Genomic DNA, 23,724 nt, shown 5'->3' on the forward strand with positions numbered 1-23,724 from the left:
TGTTTGCATTTGACTGGCTGCACAAGCAAGGACTTTACTGGCACCCCCATTTCTAGTGGCCCATGGACTGCTGGATGACTTTTTGTGCAGTTTTAGGGTAGAAGGAATCGCTTACTGTAGTTTCTCATTGGATTCTGTGATCATTATTCGGCTTAGTATGAATTTCAGGGTTTTACTGGAATAGGTATGTGAAAGCTGGACAGTCCACCTTCATTCAGGAATCTAACTTAGCGATAAGTCTCATTCTCATGATTTAAAATTTCTCCAGTCCCTAAATATTTTTTTAATTGACTTGTCACTGTTCCTAAAATATTTCAGCAAAGATTCATTTCTTTGAATTAAAGAATTTCTACATCCAGGAGGTTAATAACCTTAACCTTAACCTTGGCTGGGTTGGGCTCACAGAATTGTTTTCCTGTAATACAACTGGCTGAGACGGAATAGAATACAGAAGTAAATTCTGATTCAGGACTAAAGGGAAGAGATAAATGGGAGGGAGAAGAAAAGATGGAGAGCATGGAGTATCATTCAGTTCAATAAACATTTATTAAACACTTCATATGTTTGTTGCACTGTACTAGACACTAAGATACAAAGATAAAAAACAATATAATCCCTGACTTGAAGGAATTTTACAGCTTCATAGGGACAATGACAAGTCCATAAATGACAAAATATAATATGAATACCTGGGGAGGGCAGGCCAAGGTGAGACACAATAATCAGACAGGGCTCACTGGGTACTGAGGGAACAGTAGGATAGCACTTGGGGAAGTAAAAGGTGCTGAAAAGGAAGGGTTTAAGCATGACAAAGACAAATTAGCTACTTCACAATTTTGTCTAGAGCCAAATTTAGTTACTAATATTGAAAATAATCCAAAAAAATATTATAGGGGCCCCTTGTGCAAATTTGCACTAATCCAGGGTGAACAAGCTGGGCTCAATTTCATTTGTCATTGACCACTATTTAGCAGTACACTAATGGATGAGGATACCCACCTCTGGATTGTCTGCTTTAAAATCGAGTATTTAAAATTTCACTTTATTGTAGTAGTACCTTGTATTTAAAGAATAGCTAAATTCTCCAAAGAGCTTAAAGTCATTTCTGGATATAGCCCAATACAATAACTGGGTCCTTTAATATTAAATGCAGAGCTTTCCAAAGATGGCTAGGATTTAAATATGTAGACTGAAACTTTTTTAGAAAAACTTCATGCTCTGCTATAAAATGAGATACATTTATTATGACAGCAACCAGCATATACAAATTATATTCTGCCCCGATGTAAAGTACATACATACATACACTATACATAGACTTATATTATTAATATAAAAATACATCATTAACATTTCTAAGGGTGACAAAACCAATAAATATTAAAATTTTAAAGTATCTATTTGCCACATTGCTGAGAACAATTAAGTGCTGTGAAAAAAAAATTAAGATTAAAAAAAGAACAAAAGTAGCTCAGGGAACCAATAACATAGTTTCAGTGTCAGATTACAGATGTGAGTTCTAGGCATTCCAATACTATTCATATATATATTTTAAATTTCCCAAAGCACTAAATGTGCCAACTCTCCAAAATACATAAGCAAAAGAAGAATATAACATTCAGTCAATTATTTGAGGGCCACACACACACATACATACCCACATGGAGCTAGATTACATATACATACATATATACATACATATATAAGATGTATAGAGCTCAATCGCATTTAGTGAGATAAAGGAATGTCAGGAATATATTTAACTTTAAAATGAAATTTCAAAAGTTTTAGTTTGTAAACCAAATCTAACCGAACATTCTCCTCATTCCTCATTTTTCTTTATTTTTTTTTCTCCCCTCACTAGATGGAATTATTTTAAATAATTTAATCTCATTGGAGAGAAAATCCAATAGTAATTCTACTACAAGAAAAAGGGTTGATTGAGAAATTTTTTAAATGGTGGATGAGCTAAGAAAATTTTGCTCACTATTTTAGACAATTAAGACCAAAGAACACCAGCAAGTCTTTCCAAATTCAAAGAAAGACAGTTTGCTACCATCAAACAAATGTTTTGGCTAGTGATATTCCACTGAAGTTTAGGAAAACTAATTCTCAATGTACTTCTTAAAACATTATAACATGGCAACTGGCAAAATGCCAACATATTTTCTGGGAGGTTGAGGGGAGAAAATGTAATATTTCAACCCATATATGGGGTTGTAACCTATCCACAATAACATCTGTGGTTACAAAGCTTTGAAATAGTTGCATCTGAACCAAAATATCCTTTCTCTGTTAGAAAGACAAAATGTCTTAATGCAGATGAAGTAATATGAATACAAGGACAAAACTACTGCCCCTCAACATAGTTACATTTCTTTAAGCTAAACAGGATTTCTATTCTCTGATCTTCTAACTCTTCCAAACTGTACTCTTTTCATGGCATCAGTTTATCCCACCTATGGGCTACAATGACTCACTGAACTAGACTGGAGTAGAATTGTTTGCCATAGCTAATCATAAACTGGAAGGAATCTTTTTCATTGCCTTTTATAGTATTTGATACTAGAAGACTATCATGGAACTATATTATTTTATAATATAATGATATGAACTCCCATTCATGGAACTTTCACAATACAAACTAATTCTAGAAAGACCAATCCATTAAGCTCTTTCTATTCCTGTATCCCTTACCAAGAAACAGTTGTAATTGCCATGATAGGCAATGAAACTATAATGAGGTAAGGAATTTTACAATCAGAAGATGTGTTAAGAAGCTCCCATTTCTCAGGATGTGGAAGCTTAAGACCTAGAACGTACTAGGCTATTTCAGAATAGATGGAATCCTATATAGACCAATTCCAAGTCCCAAGTCAGTGATCTTTTCTTATCATAGATAGACAACTCATCTAAGAGATCAATATGACTAAAGAGCCTACTTAATAAGCAGCAAATTCAAATGGTATGACTTAAGACTATATATCACTAAATCAGACCAATAAAGGGATCATAAGGAGGCAAAGTAAGTCCCACATAGATTCTATGTTATTTCTATAAATAGATAAGTTGGAACTTCATTCTTAGGAATAAAACAGGAATTTCTGATGACCTATATTTAGTATACCAAAGCCTCAATGCTTATGAAACAACAGTAAGTGATAATCCTTATAGAGTGCAGATCCTTTTCTCCCAACCAAAGTCTTCTACAAGAAGCACAGCCATAGAAGCAGTAGAGCAGTGTGTTCCTGATGACATACCCCAGGCCTGAGGAATCAATGGGAGAGCTGTCTGGTCTGTACTGGAAGGAAGGAAGAATATTCATAGTCCACTGAATATTTTATTCTTAAGTTGTGGCTTATTTCTTGGGTTTCTCCAGAATGTTGAGAAATTTTCCCCGAGTCATCTCTCTAGCTGAAATTAAAAAATGAAAAGAAAGGTCAACCATTGCAAACATTAGACTTGATAATGTGATCAAAGAGGGGAAAACTAATTAAACTGGCCTCTGTTTTCATACCAAACATATTTATGATAACAGTTAAAAAAATCAAGAGCCACCCAAAATTTAGCAGCGTTATTCTAAAGTTGTTTGCATGGATTCAGTTTATAGCCTAAATGGTATCAGACAACTATTGAGGGCTTTAGAAGGCCAGAAAATTTTCTCACAGCCTCATCTCCATTTCACCCTTAAAAGATCACAATGGAATTTTCAATCAGTGTAGAAAAATGGTCTCCCTTATTCAGTATTATCAATTTGTGAATGGTGTAATCTAGCATATACTCTTAATCTCAAAGAGATGTGCTTAAAATACAACTGGAATTAGGGAGTCCTCTCTGGGCTTTTGGCCTCTGGATTTTTATAATCTCACATTGAAATTAGAGATCATTGCCCTGTCTCAGGAATGGTAGTCCCTGGATGCTGTAATATAACACAGTTTATATTCCCTCAGTGCAATTCATCTATGGATGATATAATAAAGTAGAGTTTATAGAGCTTTGGTCTTCTCTCTCTTGGCATTGTCAGTTCTTAGATATTTAATATAGCCAGGCAGGGTTTATGTGTCTCTCTCTGACTTTCAGTACCATCAATCTCTGGTGCTGTAGTCAAAACAGGGTTTATACAGCTACTTTCTTACACATGAGGCTTTGAAATGAAAGTGTAACATTTCTCAATTACAAGATCCACTACTTAGAAGCCCTCTATTGTGCTTATTTTGTCCAAAATATCAGGAAATGGTCTTCTCTATATATGGTTTAATTTATCATTTCATCTCTCAGTCACCTTTAGGACTGGTGAAAACTATGATGTGATAGTCCCAGAAGTTAGAATAGGCAATGTGGTATAGTGAGAACTGCACTTACTCTCTAGTTACAGGAGCTAGATTCAAATCCTATCCATGCTTACTACATGTGATCTTGGCAAGTCATCTCCCAGGACCTTAGCTAACTGAGAGAAAAAAAAGGATTAAGTTAGAAGGCCTTTGAAATCCCTGATAACTTAATGATCCTATGACGTAAAGAGGCTGTTTGCTTGGCTCCTTGCTCTTAATGGTGTTTTGGCTCTGTCTAGAAGAATGGGAAGGAATGAGAATGATATAAAATAGATACTGGAAAAAAATGTATTTTTTGCTTCTGTTCCTAAATTTAAAGCTGGCTGGCATTCATAAATACTTCATACATTATCACATATGTTCTTCTCAACTCTGTAAAATAATAGAATCATTTTATTTCCATTTTACACACGCAGAAAACCAAGGTTTGGAAATTAAGTAACTTGTTCATAGTCAATGGTTGGTCACACAGCTAAGAAGAGAGCATAACAATAAAACCCCAAAACAATCCAGAGGACAGAAGAAGGGAAAGGCCTACTCAGAGAGCAATCCTTGTAATACTTAGCCCAGATCTATTTCAGCCAATTTTTTTTTCCTTTTCTCATTATTATTTTATTTTTCCAATTATATGGATAGTTTTCAACATTCATTTTTGTAAAATTTTGTTTTCCAAATTTCTCTTCCTCCCCAAGACAGCAAGCAATGATATAGATTAAACATGTACCATCCTTTAAAACATATCTCCATATTTGTCATGTTCAACCAAGTTTATTGGGGATGTTTCAGGCAGCAGAAGGCTCAGAGACAGAAGTTTTTGAGTGGAGGGAGATAAGTTCCTTTTTGTGGCCCAGGAATATGGATCACTCTAAAGATAAATTCAGGTTAATAAAGTTGTAGTAAAAATAACTGATTTAAAAGAGCTTTAAGGGGGCAGCTAAGTGTCACAGTGGATAGAGCACCAGCCCTGAATTCAGGAGGACCCGAGTTCAAATCTGTCTCAGACACTTAACACTTCCTAGCTGTGTGACCTTGGTCAAGTCACTTAACCCCAGCCTCAGGAGGGAAAAAAAAAAAGAGCTTTAAGGGTTTACAAAGCCCTTTGTTCACATCGCTGTGAGGTGAGTAATGCAAACATTATTAACCCCATTTCTTACCTATAGATGAAAAAACAAGCCCAAAGAAGCTCGAAGTTACAACTATTTCAGTAGTTTCTGAACAGAAACACTGAATCTCTCAAATTGACTGTGGCTTTTTTTCTACTTCTTCTGAGAAGACTATATAGGCACAGAATTATAGTTTGATGTCCTCATTCACTTTAGCAAAGTGTGACCCCCTGGGGTTACATCCTCCAGAACAGTTGACAAGTTTCCAATAGGATCATAGGATCACAGACTTAGAATTGGAGAGGACTTTAGAGATCAACTGGCCTCACTTCCTTCACTAGACAGAGAAATCTAAGGCTCAGAAAGGTCAAACAACTCCAGATTTTCAAGCTTCAGATGCCTTGCTTTTTGACAAAATAGGAAGCAGAATATGACTTTAATCCAGACTTGAAGCAACAGTGTTATGACATCACCAGTTTCCAGAAGTTCAAAGAAACTCCTTCCTCTAGCTTAGCATCATCATATAAATATACCTTGGCCTTCTTTGCAAATAGTCTAGTTCGCTTTGTGGAAAGAAAAACATCTGGCCCACTCTATTGGGTTGCCTGCCCAAGGTGCTTGTTGCCTGAGGACTTCCAAAAAGCATATAGAACGAATGATTCTAGAGCACAGCTGGTTCAATTGCTCTTGAAAGTTGCCATGGGGCAACACAGAGCTGGCTAGAATCCCTGTAACCAAAAGCATTTGGGCCTGGAACACGGCCCTGATCTCACTAATTACACACTCACCCTGCTGCACTTTTTGCTTCAAAAAATTGGATCTTATTCTCCAATGTCTTTCCAAAATGAAAGGTTGTCAATATTTTACGATGCCACAATGAGCAAAGATTTAATCTAATTGAGAGATCAAAAGAGTTTGAAAGAAAAAAAAATGAATTTTCCAATCTCTTCCAGTGGCTCGTACTTTTTGAATTTAACAGATCCTTTTCTCTTCAATCATTCCTTCCTCTTCAACCTAATCCAACTGCAGAAGTGGCAGGTATCATTGTAAAAGTAGAAGCAATTCAAAAGACATCATCATCTACTTGGGAAAGGAGAAAGTTTTCTCTTCTGCCAGTCCCATATAGTAGATATACGAAGTATGACACCTCCACTCCCCAAAAGAGGGCTGTGCCCTATAAATCAGATTGCAAGCACCAGCCCCTTCTGTGCAGAGAGAGAAATTACTGTGGGTTGGGGGTTGCTCCAGAGCACGTGCCCTCCTGTTCACTTGTCATCAGAGATGTTAACATTTCTGATTAATTCACAGACCTCTTCTTTTATTCCTCATTTCTTTATCCACGCTACTGTGCTCTGCTGCAGCTTAAAGATTCTTACCGACCTGCTACAATAATCACTACCCGCTAAATGCCACCCCCCAACCTGGGGAAATTGTTTAGTGATGCCAACCGCGCTTTTAATTTGCAAGACATCAGACACAGAGGTAATTTATACCAACATCTGTTCATTTCTGACTTCTGAAACAAACACACATGCTGCTACAAAATCCCATTAGGAGCAGGAGACAGCCTTCTGCTATTCTGTATTCTTCTTCTTCTTCTACACACACACACACACACACACTCTCTCTCTCTCTCTCTCTCTCTCTCTCTCTCTCTCTCTCTCTCTCTCTCTCTCTCTCTCATTTTTAACTGTATATCATTAAAAATCTCCCAACTAGGACCCCAACTTTCTTTTTCCAAGTAGAAGCAGAAATAATACAGAAATTTTACAAAGTATGACTATTATTCCTGTTTAGCTCTGCTCCTTCTTCCAGATTTTCAACAATTAGAGCTAAAATGTATTCTTGGCTTTCTGAAACAGAGCAAGGCTATTTCCTTAGTTTTTTCCAGGTTCTCTTTCAATTCGTAGTTTTTCTTTTGGGCAAGACAAAATACTACAAGTTCTTAAACAAAATAATTTTTGTCTCAAGCCAGTACCATTTATTGACCTTTTTAATCAGATGTTTGATTCTAGGCTTTTTGTTCAGAGAATCAGAATCAGAAGGAAACACTACCACCGCATTATAATGCCTGTGGCCAGAGAATGTGTCAATCTGCAGATGCCACAATCTATGCTGTGAAGAACAGAAACATGACCCCTCTACGTCAAATCATGATTTACAGAACTTTATAGCTGCACTGCAAATATTGCAAAATGACAAACAAAAGATAGTCTCCATAGAATTAATAAATGAATTTTCCAGTTAGTATGTTAAAATGGTTTCTAGCTATGTACTATATTAAGATGCTAAGTGGGTAAATTACAATGAAACTTTAAATTTAGATTAATCTTATTACTTCCTTATTAAGTTACCCCAGGATTTCCATATACACATTGGAATTCTTATGCCAGTTGAATGATAGGACCATGATCTCTAAGCCCAATTTCACAGATATCTACCTAAAAAGGTCAGGGCTGATGGGAGGACTCTATCTCTTCTTGTTGAGAGGGAGGAACCAGGTTTAATATAGCCTCTTCTTTAGAACTTCCAATCCCGCAATCCTGCATTTAGCCTTGTCTTTGACTCTCTTTCCATGATGATTGTCCCCAAACTGCTTTCTGCAGTAAATTTTGTAGTGGCTGGTTGAAAAAGATTCAGTGGTATAGATTGATTTCTTACAAGTGAGGGAATGAGGGATTACCAGTAGTCGCTCTGGTTAACAAGATTGGGTACAGAATCTCTTGTAAGATCAGCCCACTCTGCCAAGGGTTTGCATCCATTCCCCATGACATATGGGTTTCATTACAAAGATTTTCCAGATTTTAACTTCTAGACAGCTGCCTAGCATAATTCCACTGGATCTTTATGTAGGGAACAATTTAAAGGTTAAGTAACTTTTTAATCAAATAGAGACATGACATTTGGTTTTCAATCCCCGATGAAAACTACTGGTCCTGATGTTCCTTCCAGTACTACAAAATAACAAGAAAAATGCAATAAGGACAGAAGGGATCACAATCAATAGTTCTCCCACATCTCTAAAAACAACAGAACCAAATTCACTAGAAAACATATGGGCAGTCAGGAAAAAATAAAGCAAATGGCAACATGAATGACTTATTTCTGTGAAACACTATTTTTAACAGAAGATCAAATACCATGTCTTAAGACCAGTGGCTGGAAGTCATCCTCTGATGAGCTCTATGGACAGCAATTTATGACTAAAAGTCAGAAAGGAGATTTAGAAACACTATTCAATTCAAATCTGTGTCCAGAAAAGATGTTGTAGTGACCAGTTACAGAGAAGGCTTCTTTGTAGTAATAATGGCATGTCAATTTTATGGCATTTGGCTACTTTTTAAAAAATCTTTTGAATCCTTGAAAACTTATCTATTACAGAAAAGGAAGATAGTCACTATGAGTCAAGTATATACTAGGCAATGAACAGATACAAAAGAATTAGAAGTGTGCTGGTTGTTGGAAAAGGAGTGAGGGTGAGCTCTGCTCTTCCTTTAACATCACAGATTGTCTTTGCTTCCAGCTGAGGACAATAAAGAAGACTTACTTAGAAATCGTTGCTTATAAAGGTTTCTTCACTGAGTAAGGAGCAACGGTGGAAGTACATTCTTTAAAAAGTTAACACCTTTCAGATATTGATATTGCCTATCCAAGATAAGAGATATACAAAGAGTTCAGTTATCTTAACTATATATAATAATCTGGGCAAAAGACATTTTTCATCTATTTTAGTTTTTCCATGTGAAAACTCAGAATTCTTTTGAGTAGTGATATATCTCATTTGCTATTGGTCCTTCATTTTTTGAAGAGGATCAATGACATCATGGGTGATGTCTTAGCTTGGGTGTGAATTGAATTTAAATGAAGGAGAGCTGGGCAGGTCATTAGTCTCCTTCTCTCTTCCTGAGTCATCAAAGTTCAGTGGCAAGACAAAAGTCAGGTTAACTGGTGATGGCCCAGGATGCTGTGAATAGCATTGATGCTTCTGATGCCTAACCAAGCTGTTCGAGCCCCACTTCATGGCGGCTGGAACAAACTGTTCTCATTTGCCCCTTCAGTCAAGGAAAGTTTTCACATGCTTAAGGTAGATATTTCCTCTAACTCACCAATGGATTTGAGGTCTTTTGGTCACCATCAGAGTGTGGCTGTAGTACAAGTGGCATTTTTGAGTCACAAATGAGAGTTGAGTGAAGGTAGGCATCAAAGGTGGTTAAGTAATACTGAAAAGAACCTAGCAAACTCTCATACCAGAGATGTAAACACTCCATATATCTCATTAGAAGGTTAGGGGCTTGATGTTATTATCATCTACCAAAAGGAGCACATAAAGAACTTCACTATCTATAGTGTAAACACTTATTAAGTACCTCCTATGTGCCAGGACTACAAAGCATTGGGGATACAAAAAAAGGCAAAAAATGATCTCTACTATCTAGGAGTTCGTTAGTTAATCTAATGGAGGAGACAATATGCAAACAATGATATATCAACAAGCTCTATACAGGATGGAATGAAAATAATCAACAGGAGAAAGCACTAGAATTAAGAGGGGTCAGGAAAGGTTTCTTGTAGAAGATAGGTTAGAAGCAATGACTATCATGTCTCAGGGAAGCTTATAAGCAATCTCATTTCAGTTTTGGTCTCTGTACTGGAGGTTAGCAAAATTCTTTTGGCAAATCCATGTTTCCCAATTTTATACTTGGTTGATATTAACAGTGTCATTTCACCAGCCCCGAAGTCTGAAAACCTGAGTTCAAATGTGGTCACTTAACATTTCCTAGCTGTGTGACTCTAGGCAAATCACTTAACCCCAATTGCCTCAGCAAAAAACAATAACAAAACAAAAAAAACGCAGTGTCATTTATCTACGCTGAATATCTTCATGCCATGGCACTGCACCTCAGCCTTGATCCTTTTGTCTTGGTGTTCTATACTCCTTGTTATAGGAGTTTATCATCATCTAAACTTAGCCAAACTCACTGTCTTGCTCTCTGGAAATCTGTCTGCAATGCTGCTGAATCAGTCCCACCCACCACCACAACAAAGAATTCCAGCTTCCTCTTGGGGCTCTGCTCTGAATGTTTCACCAGATCTAGCCCAGCTCAGACCCTCTCTCTATGCTATTTTCCAGCCATTCATATGCATAACCTTCTCTCTCTCCCAACTCACTTTTCCACTTTTAGATTAGGGAAAAGAAACCAAATAAAACTACCATTTCTGGAAAAAGCATCCCACTTGTCCAATGACTTCATTATTCCTGTAACTTCCATGGCCAACACTCTACTCTATGTGTTTTCTATCTCTACTAGAATATAAGCTCCTACTCATTCAGTGCCATACCAATCAGACTGCCAAAAAATTACTATATAATTAGAAAAAAATAATAGCAAAATTCATCTGGCAGAACAAAAAATCAAGAATATCAAGGGAATTAATGGGGGAAAAAAAAAGGCAAAGAAAGGTAACTTAATCAAAGCAGACCTAAACCTGTATTATGAAGCAGCAGTTATCAAAAGTATTTGATACTGGCTAAGAAATAAAGAGTGGCAAATCAGTGGACTAGGTTAGGTTTGCAAGACACAATAATCAATGACTCTAATAATCTACTATGTGACAAACTCAAAGATTCCAGCTTTTGGGATAAAAACTCACTATTTGAAAAAATTGCTAGGAAAATTGGAAAATATTATGGTCCATCAACACAAATACCTTAGGTAGACAATGTGCACGAACCACAAGCTAGACTATATTAAGAATGTCCTATTACCTGAGTAAGTTAGTAGGAATGTTTGTCAGTTACATTAATACCATTTTGTTTTAAGCCTCCATTTTGTGACTGAGTTGTTTTGAACAAGTTGTTTTTCAATAAAAAGATACATCCATCTCTTTAATAAGACGACAGAATTGTGGTCTAATATAGTAAAAAAAAAAACAAACAAAAAAAAAACACACTGCACTCTAAGATAACTGAGAAACAAGCATATAAACCCTCTGATAGGATAGACCACTATTAGAAAAATATCATAGCTGCTTGTCAGTAATTTATTACATAAACTACTAATAAAATTGTATGGAAAATAAATTAGAAATACCCATAACTAGAACTAAGAAATCCATCAGAAAAGCCTATTCCTTAGTCATGACTAGAACAGGTTCCTACATTCCCTGAACTTGAGACTCAAGTAGCCAGTCTTCAAATGAGAGCATTGATGATCTGGTTTATCAGATGACCACTCTGAATAAAGCCTCCAACTTGGCAGAGGGGAAACCTAGTCATGGTTATCAATAAGGAGACTCTTATCAGGACCAATAAGGCTCAGGTTAGTGATTTGTTTGTATTACTTGCACATATTGATTGATGGAAGTTTGATTGCATGCATTGAGGAGTGTAAGTCAAATTAGTGTTTCCATCACATTAGTTAGCATATATATGAATGATAAGTCAGCTTTAAGTGTGCATTGTGCATTATATAAAAGAAAGAAGGCAAACTGGATTGCTTTTGGAAAACCACATAGTGCTTTAAACCACCCCAAGGAGTCATAAAATGGTACAGAAGACAATTTGGAAAGAAATTATTAATAAGTTCCAGTGGTATAGTGAAACTACTGTTTTTTTGAGTAGCAAAACTGAAAATAAAGTGTTCAGTGATTAAGCAAATTGTATTATATGAAGAAAAATAATATTGCGACACAACAATAGCAAATATAAGTAAGAGAAACATGGAGAGATTTGTATAAACTGATAGAAACTGAAGAAAATAAAAGTGGGAGAATATATCCAACTACAATGAAAATGAAAATTTTCAGAAATCTGAGATGTAATAATCAATCTTTATTCAAAGGGAAGTATTTTAAAAAATGCACTTCCCTCCTTAGAAAACATTCTTTCATCTTTGTATTCCTTGCATCCGGCATAATGTCTTGCAAACAACAGAAACTTCAATGTTGAATTAATTGATTTTTTTCAAAGGCAGATAAGAGAAGACTATTTTCTTTGTGAATCAGGAAATTTAACAAATGGCTCACTCTTAGGGAATGTAGCAAAAGCATGGTAAATAATATGTTCATCTGCAGTTAAACAAATTTGGACACCACCAATATTGAAAAATTTTCTAGCTGGTCTACAACAGAAAAAGATAAAGATATTTAACCAATAGATTTATTATTATTTTTTTTAATTTTAGCTTTTTTAAATTATAGCTTTTTATTGACAGAACATATGCATGGGTAATTTTTCAACATTGACCCTTGCAAACATTTTTGGTCCAACTTTTCTCTTCCTTCCCTCCACCGCCTCCCTAGATGGCGGGCAGTCTCATACATGTTAAACATGTTAAAGTATATCTTAAATACAATATATGTGTACATATTTATACAGTTCTCTTATTGCACAAGAAAATCAGATTTAGAAAGGTAAAAATAACCTGGGAAGAAAAACAAAAATGCAAGCAGCCCACACTTGTTTCCCAGTGTTCTTTTGCTGGGTGTAGCTGCTTTTCTTCATCACTGATCAATTGGAACTGAATTAGATCCTCTCATTGTTGAAGAGAGCCACATCCAGAATTGATCCTGTTGTATTGTTGTTGAAGTGTATAATGATCTCCTGGTTCTGCTCATTTCACTTAGCATCAGTTCATGTAAGTCTCTCCAGGCTTCTCTGCATTCATCCTGCTGGTCATTTCTTATAGCACAATAATATTCCATAACATTCATATACCATAATTTACTCAGCCATTCTCCAATTGATGGACATCCATTCAGATTCCAGTTTCTAGCCACTACAAAAAGGGCTGCCACAAAGTTTTTTTTGCATATACAGGTCCCTTTCCCGTCTTTAAGATCTCTTTGGGATATAAACCCAGTAGTAACACTGCTGCATCAAAGGGTATACACGGTTTGATAACTTTTTGAGTATAGCTCCAAATTGCTCTCTAGAATGTCTGGATCCATTCACAACTCCACCAACAATGCATCAGTGTCCCAGTATTCCCGCATCCCCTCCAACATTCGTCATTATCTTTTTCAGTCATCTTAGCCAATCTGACAAGTGTGTAGTGGTATCTCAAAGTTGTCTTAATTTGCATTTCTCTGAACAATAATGATTTGGAACACCTTTTCATATGAGTAGAACTAGTTCCCCCCACCCCGAGGCTGAGGTTAAGTGACTTGCCCAGGGTCACACAGCTAGGAAGTGTTAAGTGTCTGAGACCAGATTTGAACTCAGGTCCTCCTGAATTCAAGGCTGGTGCTCTATCCACTGTGTCATCTAGCTGCCCCTAGAAATAGTTTCAATTTCATCATCTGAAAATTGTTCATATCCTTTGACCATTTATCAATTGGAGAAGGGCTTGATTTCTTACAAATTATAGAGTCAATTCAATTCTCAATTGTGTTCAAGGATGAAAATTTAAGTTCACGATTTCATTTAATTTATTTCTCATTTTGTCTCAGACACTCCTTCACAGATGAATCTATTTCTTTTTTTCAAGGATAGAAATTAACTGAATGAAGAGTAATGTGAATCAGGAATCCAGGAAATGTATCCCTATTATTCTCAGAAATAGGATATTTATTAAATACCTAGAGATCTGTCAGGAACTTCCCATGCCCTTATATGGTTTTAAATCTCAGAGACATATTCATTACATGACCTTGAACTAATCAAATCTCAGAGCTTCAATTTCTTCATCTACAATATCCCACTATAATAGTCCAATTTGTGGGGTTTAAATAAAAAAGTAATTATAATACTTTATAAAAAAAAAGTATATAAAATAATAGATACTAACTACTACTCCATTTTGCCAGAGATTAGATACTAATCCCTAAAATGGCAGCAGACTTTTTAAAGGACTACTTTAAGTCAAAGGAAAACAAGATTAGTACAACATAAGATAATTTTAGATATTTTAGATATTGAGATAAGATACTTGGTGTTTCCTATTTCAAAGAGCTGGCAATGGCTAGAGTCTCAGAAAGATGAAGGCCCAATCTCTTGACCCCTAGGACTGGGAAAGAGTTACATCTCCTCTCTGTGAAGCCAATAAAAACCTCTCTTGATTATAATTTAGATAAGAGCACTGGATTGAATAATAATGTCTGAAACTCCCCTGGCTGTTTCACCTTGAGACGTCCATCACTGGGTTAAACATGATGCTAATTGCATTTGGATTGATTAATTTCTCTCACTCCTGTCTATTCGAATAACGCTTAACAAAATAATCATAGTACCCAGAGCCAAATCTTCTCCGTCAAAGGAATGAAGCCATCAGAACCGGCAGAGATGAAAGAAATGAAGATGACCCGTAATTACTGCTACGGTGATATCATTACCATATTATACAAAATGAGTGCACAGGGGGAGGAAATGTAGGGGAAGGAGGGGCTGAGATTATTATTATTTTTTAATGGAACTTTATATCCTAAGAATCTTAGATCTGACACCAAATAAAGTATACAGAAACACTGAAATTTTGTGTGTGTGTGTATATCTCCCAAGCCTCGGTGTTTACAGGATTTTGACATTTCAAGTGCAAGAGTTACATATGTTAATTTAATAGAAGTGGCCTTGTTTATAAACTTAAGGTATAGGTTTTAAAATGAAGCTGAATTTTTGTTGAGAATTAAATATAAATAAGTAAAACTGCAAATCCTTAAGGTTCATGACATATCCATTTTTTAATATAAGATGTTTTTTAATTTAAATCATGATTTAAAAACTAGTAAGGAAAAACTGATTCAATAAATGCCCTCCAATTATATGATGCATTAATATATTTTTTGTTTTTTAAAAAAAGCTAAATATGAAATTTCATTTGTTGGTGAAGTTGTGAAGTAATCCAACCATTATGGAGAACAATCTGGAAATATGTCCAAAGAGATATCAAACTGTGCATACCCTTTGACACAGCAGTGTTTCTATTGGGCTTATATCCCAAAGAGATCTTAAAGGAGGGAAAGAGTCCCACATGTGCAAAAATGTTTATGGCAGTCCTTTTTGTAATGGCAAGAAACTAGAAACTGAATGGCATCAATTGGAAAATAGCTGAATAAGTTATGGTACATGAATGTTATGGAATATTATTGTTCTATGAGAAACAACCAGCAGGATGACTTCAGAGAAGCCTGGAGAGACTTGCATGAACTGATGCTAAGTGAAGTGAGTAGAACCAAAAGAACACAGAACACAGCAACAACAATATTATCCGATGATCAATTCTGATGGATGTGGCTCTTTTCAACAATAAGATGATTCAGATCAGTTCCAATAATCTTGTGATGAAGAGAGCCATCTGCATCCAGAGAGAGGACTGTGGGGACTGATTGTGGGTCACAACAAAGTATTTTCACTTTTTTTTTTGTTGTTTGCTTGCATTTTGTTTTCTTTCTAATTTTTTCCTTTTTGATCTGATTTTTTTTAATGTAGCATAACTATGGAAATATATATATGAGAATTGCACATGTTTAACATTACGTGCCATCTAGGGGAAGGGGTAGGGTAAGAGAGGCAGGAAAAAAAATTTGGTTTTGCAAGGGTGAATGTTGAAAACTATGCATGTTTTTTGAAAATAAAAAGCTAAAAAAAAATAAATTCTAGGGTATCCATGGGAAAAAAAAAATCAAGAAACTATAGTATGCAACTATTACACATTACTAAAAGTCAATCAGAAGCCCATGGACAAATGGAAAAGGGACCTCCTAAAGATAATAGTGATAATAGAGCTAATATAGATCTAAACAGATTGCTGTTATTGAAGTTTACAAAGAGTTTTACATCATATCATATCATTTGATTCTCACAATAACCCTGTAAGCTAGCTGCTAATTATCCCCCCACACTTTTACACATATGAAAACTTAAGCTCAGAGACATTAAATGACTTGTCCAGAAAAATACAGCTTAAATATCTGATGCAGGATTCCAAATGAAATCTTTCTGATGCCAAGCCTAGCAATCTATCCATTATGCCAGCTAAGAAACAGAAAGTCCAACATTAAACACAGGCAAATAAGGAGGAAACCTCCTTGGCCAACTAGAGACTAGCATAGACTAGCTATAGTCTTACAAGGCTGTTGTAGCTAGAGGGAACAAAAACAGAGGGCTACAATAAGGGAAACCCAAAGTGGTCTGGAACCCACAGTTTAGACCTGTAAGCAGCAAACAGTGAACTGACTGGCATAAATTCAAAATTTGGGGTAAAAAAAGAGGAGACCCACAGGAACATTCTTGTTAACTGCAGGGGAAAAAAAGGTAGTTCTCAACATAGAAAAAACAGGGCAGCCATGGAAGCAATGTGTGAAACTAAATAAACAATAATGATAAAAGAAATGAAAATTAAAACGATGAAAATGTTTTACACTCATCAGATTGGCAAATATAATAAAAAAAGAAAAATGGCAATTCTTAGAGGAAAGACACACTACACTATAGCATTGTTGGAACTGACTCAACCCAACCAATCTGGTTTTTTTTGGTTTTGGTTTTGGTCTTTGAGGCTGGGGTTAAGTGACTTGCCCAGGGTCACATAGCTAGGAAGTATTGTGTCTGAGACCACATTTGAACTCGGGTCCTCCTGAATTCAAGGCTAGTGCTCTATCCACTGCGCCACCTAGCTGCCCCACAACCCAACCAATCTGGAAAGCATTGGCAATATAACCAAAAAGCCACAAATTGTATAATCATTGATTCAGCAATTACCATTATTACATGATCAGTATTTTGAATACAAAAAGATCAAAGAAGAAAAGGAACCATAAGTATATATACAATATCACTTTCTGTTGTAATAAATGACTGGATACACAAGGCATCCATTCATTCATCCATCCATCCAAATTTTTTTTCCTGCCTCTCTTACCCTACCCCTTCCCCTAGATGGCACGTAATGTTAAACATGTGCAATTCTCATATATATATTTCCATAGTTATGCTACATTAAAAAAAATCAGATCAAAAAGTGAATAGCTAAAAAAATTATGCCAAAAAAAATAATGAAATATTACTGGGCTGTAAGAAATTCATATGACAAAATCAGAACAACCTGGGAAGAATTATATAAACTGCATAGAATCAAAAGCTCAATTTTGGGGGGCAACTTAGATGATGCAGCGAACAGTACTATATCTACAGTCAGAAGACTTCTCTTAATATGTTCAAATCTAGCCTCAGACTTTTACTAGTTGTGTGACCTTGAGCAAGTCATTTTCACCCTGTTGACCTCAGTTTCCTCATGTGTGAAATGAGCTGGAGAAATGGCAAACTATTCCAGTATCAAGAAAACATCAAAAGGGGTCATGAAGAGTTGGACAAGAATGAAAAACAAGTCAACAAAAAACTCAATTTGAGCTGAGATAATGTAACAAAGCAAAACAAAACAAATCCAACCAATTTTGAAAGTCTTCAGAACACCAATAAATATGTAGAGACCAATCACGACTTTAGAAGACTGATAATGAAGCATATTTCCAATCTCTTGGCAGAGAGGTAATGAATAAGAAGTGCAGAATAAAGTGTCAGACATAGCTTATGCTTTGGCTTGTTTAACTATTCATATTGGTTACAAGAAAGGGCTTCCACTTGGGAGTAGAGGAGGTAATGGATAGTGATAGTAAAGTAAGAAAATGAGAAAAGAGCATCAATGAAACATTTTAAAAGAACAAAAAGAAGCTTAGGAAGAATACAATCAGGGAAGTTTTGTTAGTATGTTAAAACTATATACAAGTTCACAGTTTTCGTATTCAGCTCTATTTGTGTGTATAGTGACATCCATATTTGTTGATTTTTCATTAAATTTATAACACAAAAGATGTTAAATTTTTTAAAGGGGGAAAGAATAAATAATATATTAATTATGCTCAATGACTAGTGGTAACCTATGTTAAGACTTGGGAAGTCTGATAGCAAGAAGGGTTCAGGCCATGAGAGTGAAGATTAGAGAAAATATGTTCTGTTTAGGATATGCTATATTAATCTCTTCACAGCAATCTCCCCACAATTCTATGAATTACTGATATTTGCAGATCCTTATGGCATAGTAGTAACATTCTATTACACTCATATGTTCCAAATTGGTCAACTATTTCCCCAATTGTTGGCCACATGGTTTGTTTATAATTTTCTGCTATTACAATTAGTGCTGTTTTACATATTTTTGTACAGATAGGAATCTTTTTGTTGTCACTAACCCCCCCCCCCATTTCCCCGCTCTGAGTTGCCTATTAATGGGATTTCTGGATAGCAAAATAGAAGTTTTCTAACTATTCTTGTGTAATTCCAAATTATTTTCCAAAAACAATTGAAAAAGGGGTAAGGACCCATTTGTACAAAAATAGTGTCAAATATGACTATAATGTATCTTAAGAAATTACTGTATTCTAAGAAATACTGAGGGTAGCTAGTGGATAGAGCACTGGATTTGAAGGCTGGAGGATCTGAGTTCAAATCTGGTTTCAGACACTTAATACTAGCTGTGTGACTCTGGAAAAGTCATGCAATGCCAACTACTTCAAAAAAAAAAACATTAAAAAAAGAAAAGAAAAGAAAAGAAATGCTAAGCAGTTGATTTTCAGTTAAGTGAGCAAAACCAGAAGAACACTGTACATAATTAACAATAATAATCAACTGTGAATGAGTTAACTATTTTTAGCCATATAATGACCCAAAACATATCCAAAGGACTTGTTGTAAAAAATGCTATCCATCTTCAGAGAAAGACTTGATGAAGTCTGCATTTTTAAAGTTTTTTTTTCCCTTTTTCTTTAGGTCTGTGTCATGTGACTAATATGGTAATATTTTTTTGCATGATCGAATATGCATCAAATTATTTATTGACTTAGGTAAGGGAGAGGGGAAGGAGGGAAAGAGAAAATCTGGAATAAAATTATTTTTCAAAAGAATGCTATGTGGGACAGCTAGGTGGCACAGTAGATAACAGCAATAGGCCCCGGAATTGGGAGGACTCGAGTTCAAATTCAGCCTCAGATGCTTACTAAGTGGATCCCGGGCAAGTCACTAAATCCCAAATGCTTTCCCTACACACAGACACACAGACCCACAGACACACACACACACACACACACACACACACACACACACACACACACACACACACACAGAAAGTTAAAATTGTATTTACAGATAAATGAGGATAAAATATTTTAAAAAATAAAAACTGGACCAATTTAGACTGTCTTTCTTTTTGCTTGTGTTTGTGTCCCTGGTGCTTAGAACAATACCTGGCATAGACTAAAGGCTTAGTGAATGCTTGTTGCCTTCTTTATTAATATACTTATGTGATGAAAAGGTGCTCCAAATCATTATTGATCAGAGAAGTGCAAATTAAGGCAACTCTAAGATACCACTACACACCTGTCAGATTGGCTAAGATGACAGGAAAAGATGACAAATTTTGAAGGGGATCCAGCCATTCTGGAGAGCAGTTTGGAACTATGCTCAAAAAGTTATCAAACTGTGCATACCCTTTGATGCAGCAGTGTTTCTACTGGGCTTAATATCCCAAAGAGATCTTAAAGAAGGAAAAGGGACCTGTATGTGTAAAAATGTTTGTGGCAGCCCTCTTTGTAGTGGCTAGAAACTGGAAACTGAGTGGATGGTCATCAGTTGGAGAATTGCTGAATAAGATGGTCTATGAATGTGATGGAACACACAGCAGGATGATTTCAGAAAGGCCTGGAGAGACTTTACATGAACTGATGCTGAGTAAAATGAGCAGAACCAGGAGATTATTATACACAGCAACAACAAGATTACATGACGATCAACTGTGATGGACATGGCCTTCTTCAACAATGAGATGATTCAAACCACCTCCAACTGTTCAGTAATGAAAAGAATCAGCTACACCCAGAGAGAGAATTATGGGAAATGAGTGTGGACCACAACATAGCATTTCTACTCTCTCTGTTATTGTTTGCTTACATTCTTGTTTTCCTTCTCAGATTTTTTTTCTTTCTTTCTAGATCTGCTTTTTCTTGTATAGCAAAATAACTGTATAAATATGTATACATATATTGTATTTAACATATACTTTAACATATTTATCATGTATTGGACTACCTGCCATCTAGAGGAGGAAGTGGGGGAAGTTAGCAAGGATCAATGTTGAAAAATTACCCATGCATATGTTTTGTAAATAAAAAGCTATAATAATAATAATAAAAAAATTAAAAATATATACTTATATGGATTTGTGCTTTTTGTCATGAATATGCTGCTGTTTGTTCAATTATTTTTCAGTCCCATTGACTCTTTGTGACCCCTTTTGGGTTGTTTTTTTTTTTTTTGGCAAAAGTACTACAGCATTTCCTTCTCTAAGTTATTTTACAGATGAGAAAACTGAAGCAAATGGGGTAAATGATTTGCTCAGGGTCACATGGATAGTAACTATTTCACACTGTATTTGAATTCTGGAAAATGTGTGTTCTTAACTCCAGGCCTACTCATTCCTCCCATTAACTCTTTTCTTCCCATTTAGTCTGTAGCTGCCAGATATATAGTGTTTTCTTAATACTGAACCATCTTCGCTTTCCTATAGTATATCTAATTTGACCATCCATTGATATATTTCTATATTCTTTACCAGGATTTAAGTATTTTGCATCCATATTTATTAGTGATATTCATCTATATTTCTCTTTCCCTGCTTTATGCTTACTTGGTTTGGCAATCAAGATATACTTGTTTCACAGAAATAATTTAATAGATTAATAGAATGGACCTACCAAGGCACACCTTAGATTTCCAGTTCTGGAGGGATGAAAAATAAAAAGAATAAATTCTGATGTCTTAGGAAGTGAATAGTAGTACTGCTAAAAAACAAAAACAAAAACAAAACATTTATTTACTTCTTATATACTACCAGGATAATTACTTTAGATGTTTTCTTTAACCTCTCTTCTATGTCAAATAAAAAACTATGTCTAAAAAAAGACAAGAGTCCTTTCCAACTCTTAGCAGATGACCCTAACTTCATATGTATACAAGTCTTTTTTAATCCTCATTGTCATTGATCCCCAAAATATTTTAGTTATCATCACCATTCTTCTTAACTCTTCCTTTTATTTCCAGACTTTGCGACAGATGTGTATGTATGTCTTCTACTTCCTAAATTTTACATAGTCTGCAACAAATCCATTCCATTTTGGTCTTCATGTAGTTCAAAGATAGCCAATGTTTTTTCTATATTTTGTTTCTGTGCTTTTGCATGTCTGGAATCCTCTCCCTCTTCATTGACCCAATTTAAATTCTACATCTTCCTATAACTTAGTTCAAAACCAAGCTTAGGCAGGAGGCCTTTCCTATTTCCTCTAGTTGCTTATGTCTCTTTTGGATTACCTTTCCATATACTCCACAGATAGTTATTTACATGTTGTCTCCTTCATTAGAATGTATATTCCCTGAAAGAAAAGTCTGTATTTTACTTTTGTTTTTATCTTCTCTCCTGGCTTCATTTCTGACTCTCTAGACTTTCCTACCCCTCTATCAAGAGCCTTCTTATTGTGAAGATATCTTTGCCTTGTGACTCGCTCCTGTGATTTAGTTAGTTTCTGCCTAGGACCACCATTTTAGGAACACCATCCATTCTCATTCCTTTTCTGGCTCTGCTCCTGATTTTCTCATCTATCTTACCCCTGCAGAGATACATTTTCTCCTCCCCAATCTTCAAGCTTTTTTTTAAAACATTGTCTTCTACTAGAATATAAGTTCCTTCAATTTGGGGACTATTTTGTTGTTGTTGTTGTTTAGATTAACATTGACAGCACTTAGCACAATAATTAATGTCTGCTGATAAGATTGATTATCTTATCATTTATAAAATCAAGGGAAATACGAAGTATATTACCTATTTTCAATGAATGCAAATGATACAACATTAAGTATAAGAGAAAGCATAATTGTTTTATATCTCTTTTATTGAAAGAACATCACTGAATCATGGAGTAGGAGTTGGAAGGGACCTGACAGGCCCAAGAATCCAAATTCTTGTTCAATGATGGCAACTCTAAGGAGTATATGTTCATCTAGCCTCTATATTTAATTACCTCTAATGACAGGAAGTCATTCCATTTGCCTGACAACTCTAGTTGTTAGAAGGTTCTTCCTAATAACATTAAGTTGAAATCCAGCTCCCTGTAAACATCTACTTAAAAAAAAATTTGATAATAGGTTTTCATTTTCAAAATATATGCAAAAATAATTTTCAACACTCACCCTTGCAAAACCTTATGTTCCAAATATTTCTCCCTCCCTTCCTCTCACTTTCAGATGAGCAAGTAATCCAATATAGGCTAAACATGTGCAATTCTTCCAACACATTTCCATATTTATCAAGTTGCACAAGAAAAATCAGATTGAAAAGGGGAAAAATGAAAAAGAAAAAAAGCCCCACAATCAAACAACAATAAAGGTGAAAATACCATATTGTAATCCGTATTCAGTCGCCATAGATCTCTTTCTGGATACAGTTGGCTCTCTCCATCATGATTCTATTGGAATTGGCTTGAATCAACTCATTGTTGAAAAGAGTCATGTCCATCATAGTTGATTATCTCATAATCTTCTTGTTGCTGTGTACGGTGTTTTCTACTCACTTCATTTAGCATCAATTCATGTAAATCTCTCCAGGCCTCTCTAAAATCATCCTGCTCATCATTTCTTACAGAACAAGAATATTCTATTACATTCATATATCATAATCTATTCAGCCATTCTCCAACTGATGGGCATCCATTCAGGTTCCAGTTCCTTGCCACTACAAAAAGGGCTGCCACAAACATTTTTGCACATATGGGTCCTTTAGGGTTCTTTTCTTAATAAGGAAAAAACCCAACAAATATTATGTTAAATATAATCAAATTCTCCCTTAAAAGGTAATATAATAAAGAAAAATAAGTAAGTAGGGAATGATTTATCATAGATGCTTTAAGATCTATAAAACAAGATGGGTGTAATGAAGCCCAATTGCGATCTTTGCCACTGAGATGGCTGAAGGTAGTAGATTAGGCCATGAGCTAAAGTATAGCTATAATGTGTCTGGACTGAAGCAGGTCAAAGTTACCATGACAATCACTAGGAGAACCAAGCTTGTGAGTGGCTACTGGACTTCTAACTTATCCAGAGATAGAAAGAAGAGCCTTGTCCCTCCCTTAACTCCCCACCAAAAAACAAAACAAAACCCAACCAAGATCTATCTAGCTAATTTCCAAGTGGCTACATATGATACACCAAAAGACCTTTTAGGTTTTTGAAAATTAATTCAGTTCTTTTCTAC

The 23,724-nt window shown here is 35.5% G+C and overlaps 1 protein-coding gene across 1 annotated transcript in view; it reads right to left on the reverse strand.

The window, feature by feature from the left end:
- Window positions 1–527: 527 nt before the first annotated feature.
- The window catches only part of LIN52 (lin-52 DREAM MuvB core complex component), a 101,496-nt gene continuing 78,299 nt past the window's right edge, over window positions 528–23,724 (reverse strand). The window contains exon 6 of the mRNA XM_074290040.1: window positions 528–3,414. Coding sequence (XP_074146141.1) covers window positions 3,359–3,414 — 56 coding nt within the window. The 3' untranslated portion in view covers window positions 528–3,358. The remainder of the gene's footprint in view (window positions 3,415–23,724) is intronic.

The sequence above is a fragment of the Sminthopsis crassicaudata genome, chromosome 2 (assembly GCF_048593235.1).
Source record: "Sminthopsis crassicaudata isolate SCR6 chromosome 2, ASM4859323v1, whole genome shotgun sequence".
In the NCBI taxonomy this organism is placed as follows: domain Eukaryota; kingdom Metazoa; phylum Chordata; class Mammalia; order Dasyuromorphia; family Dasyuridae; genus Sminthopsis; species Sminthopsis crassicaudata.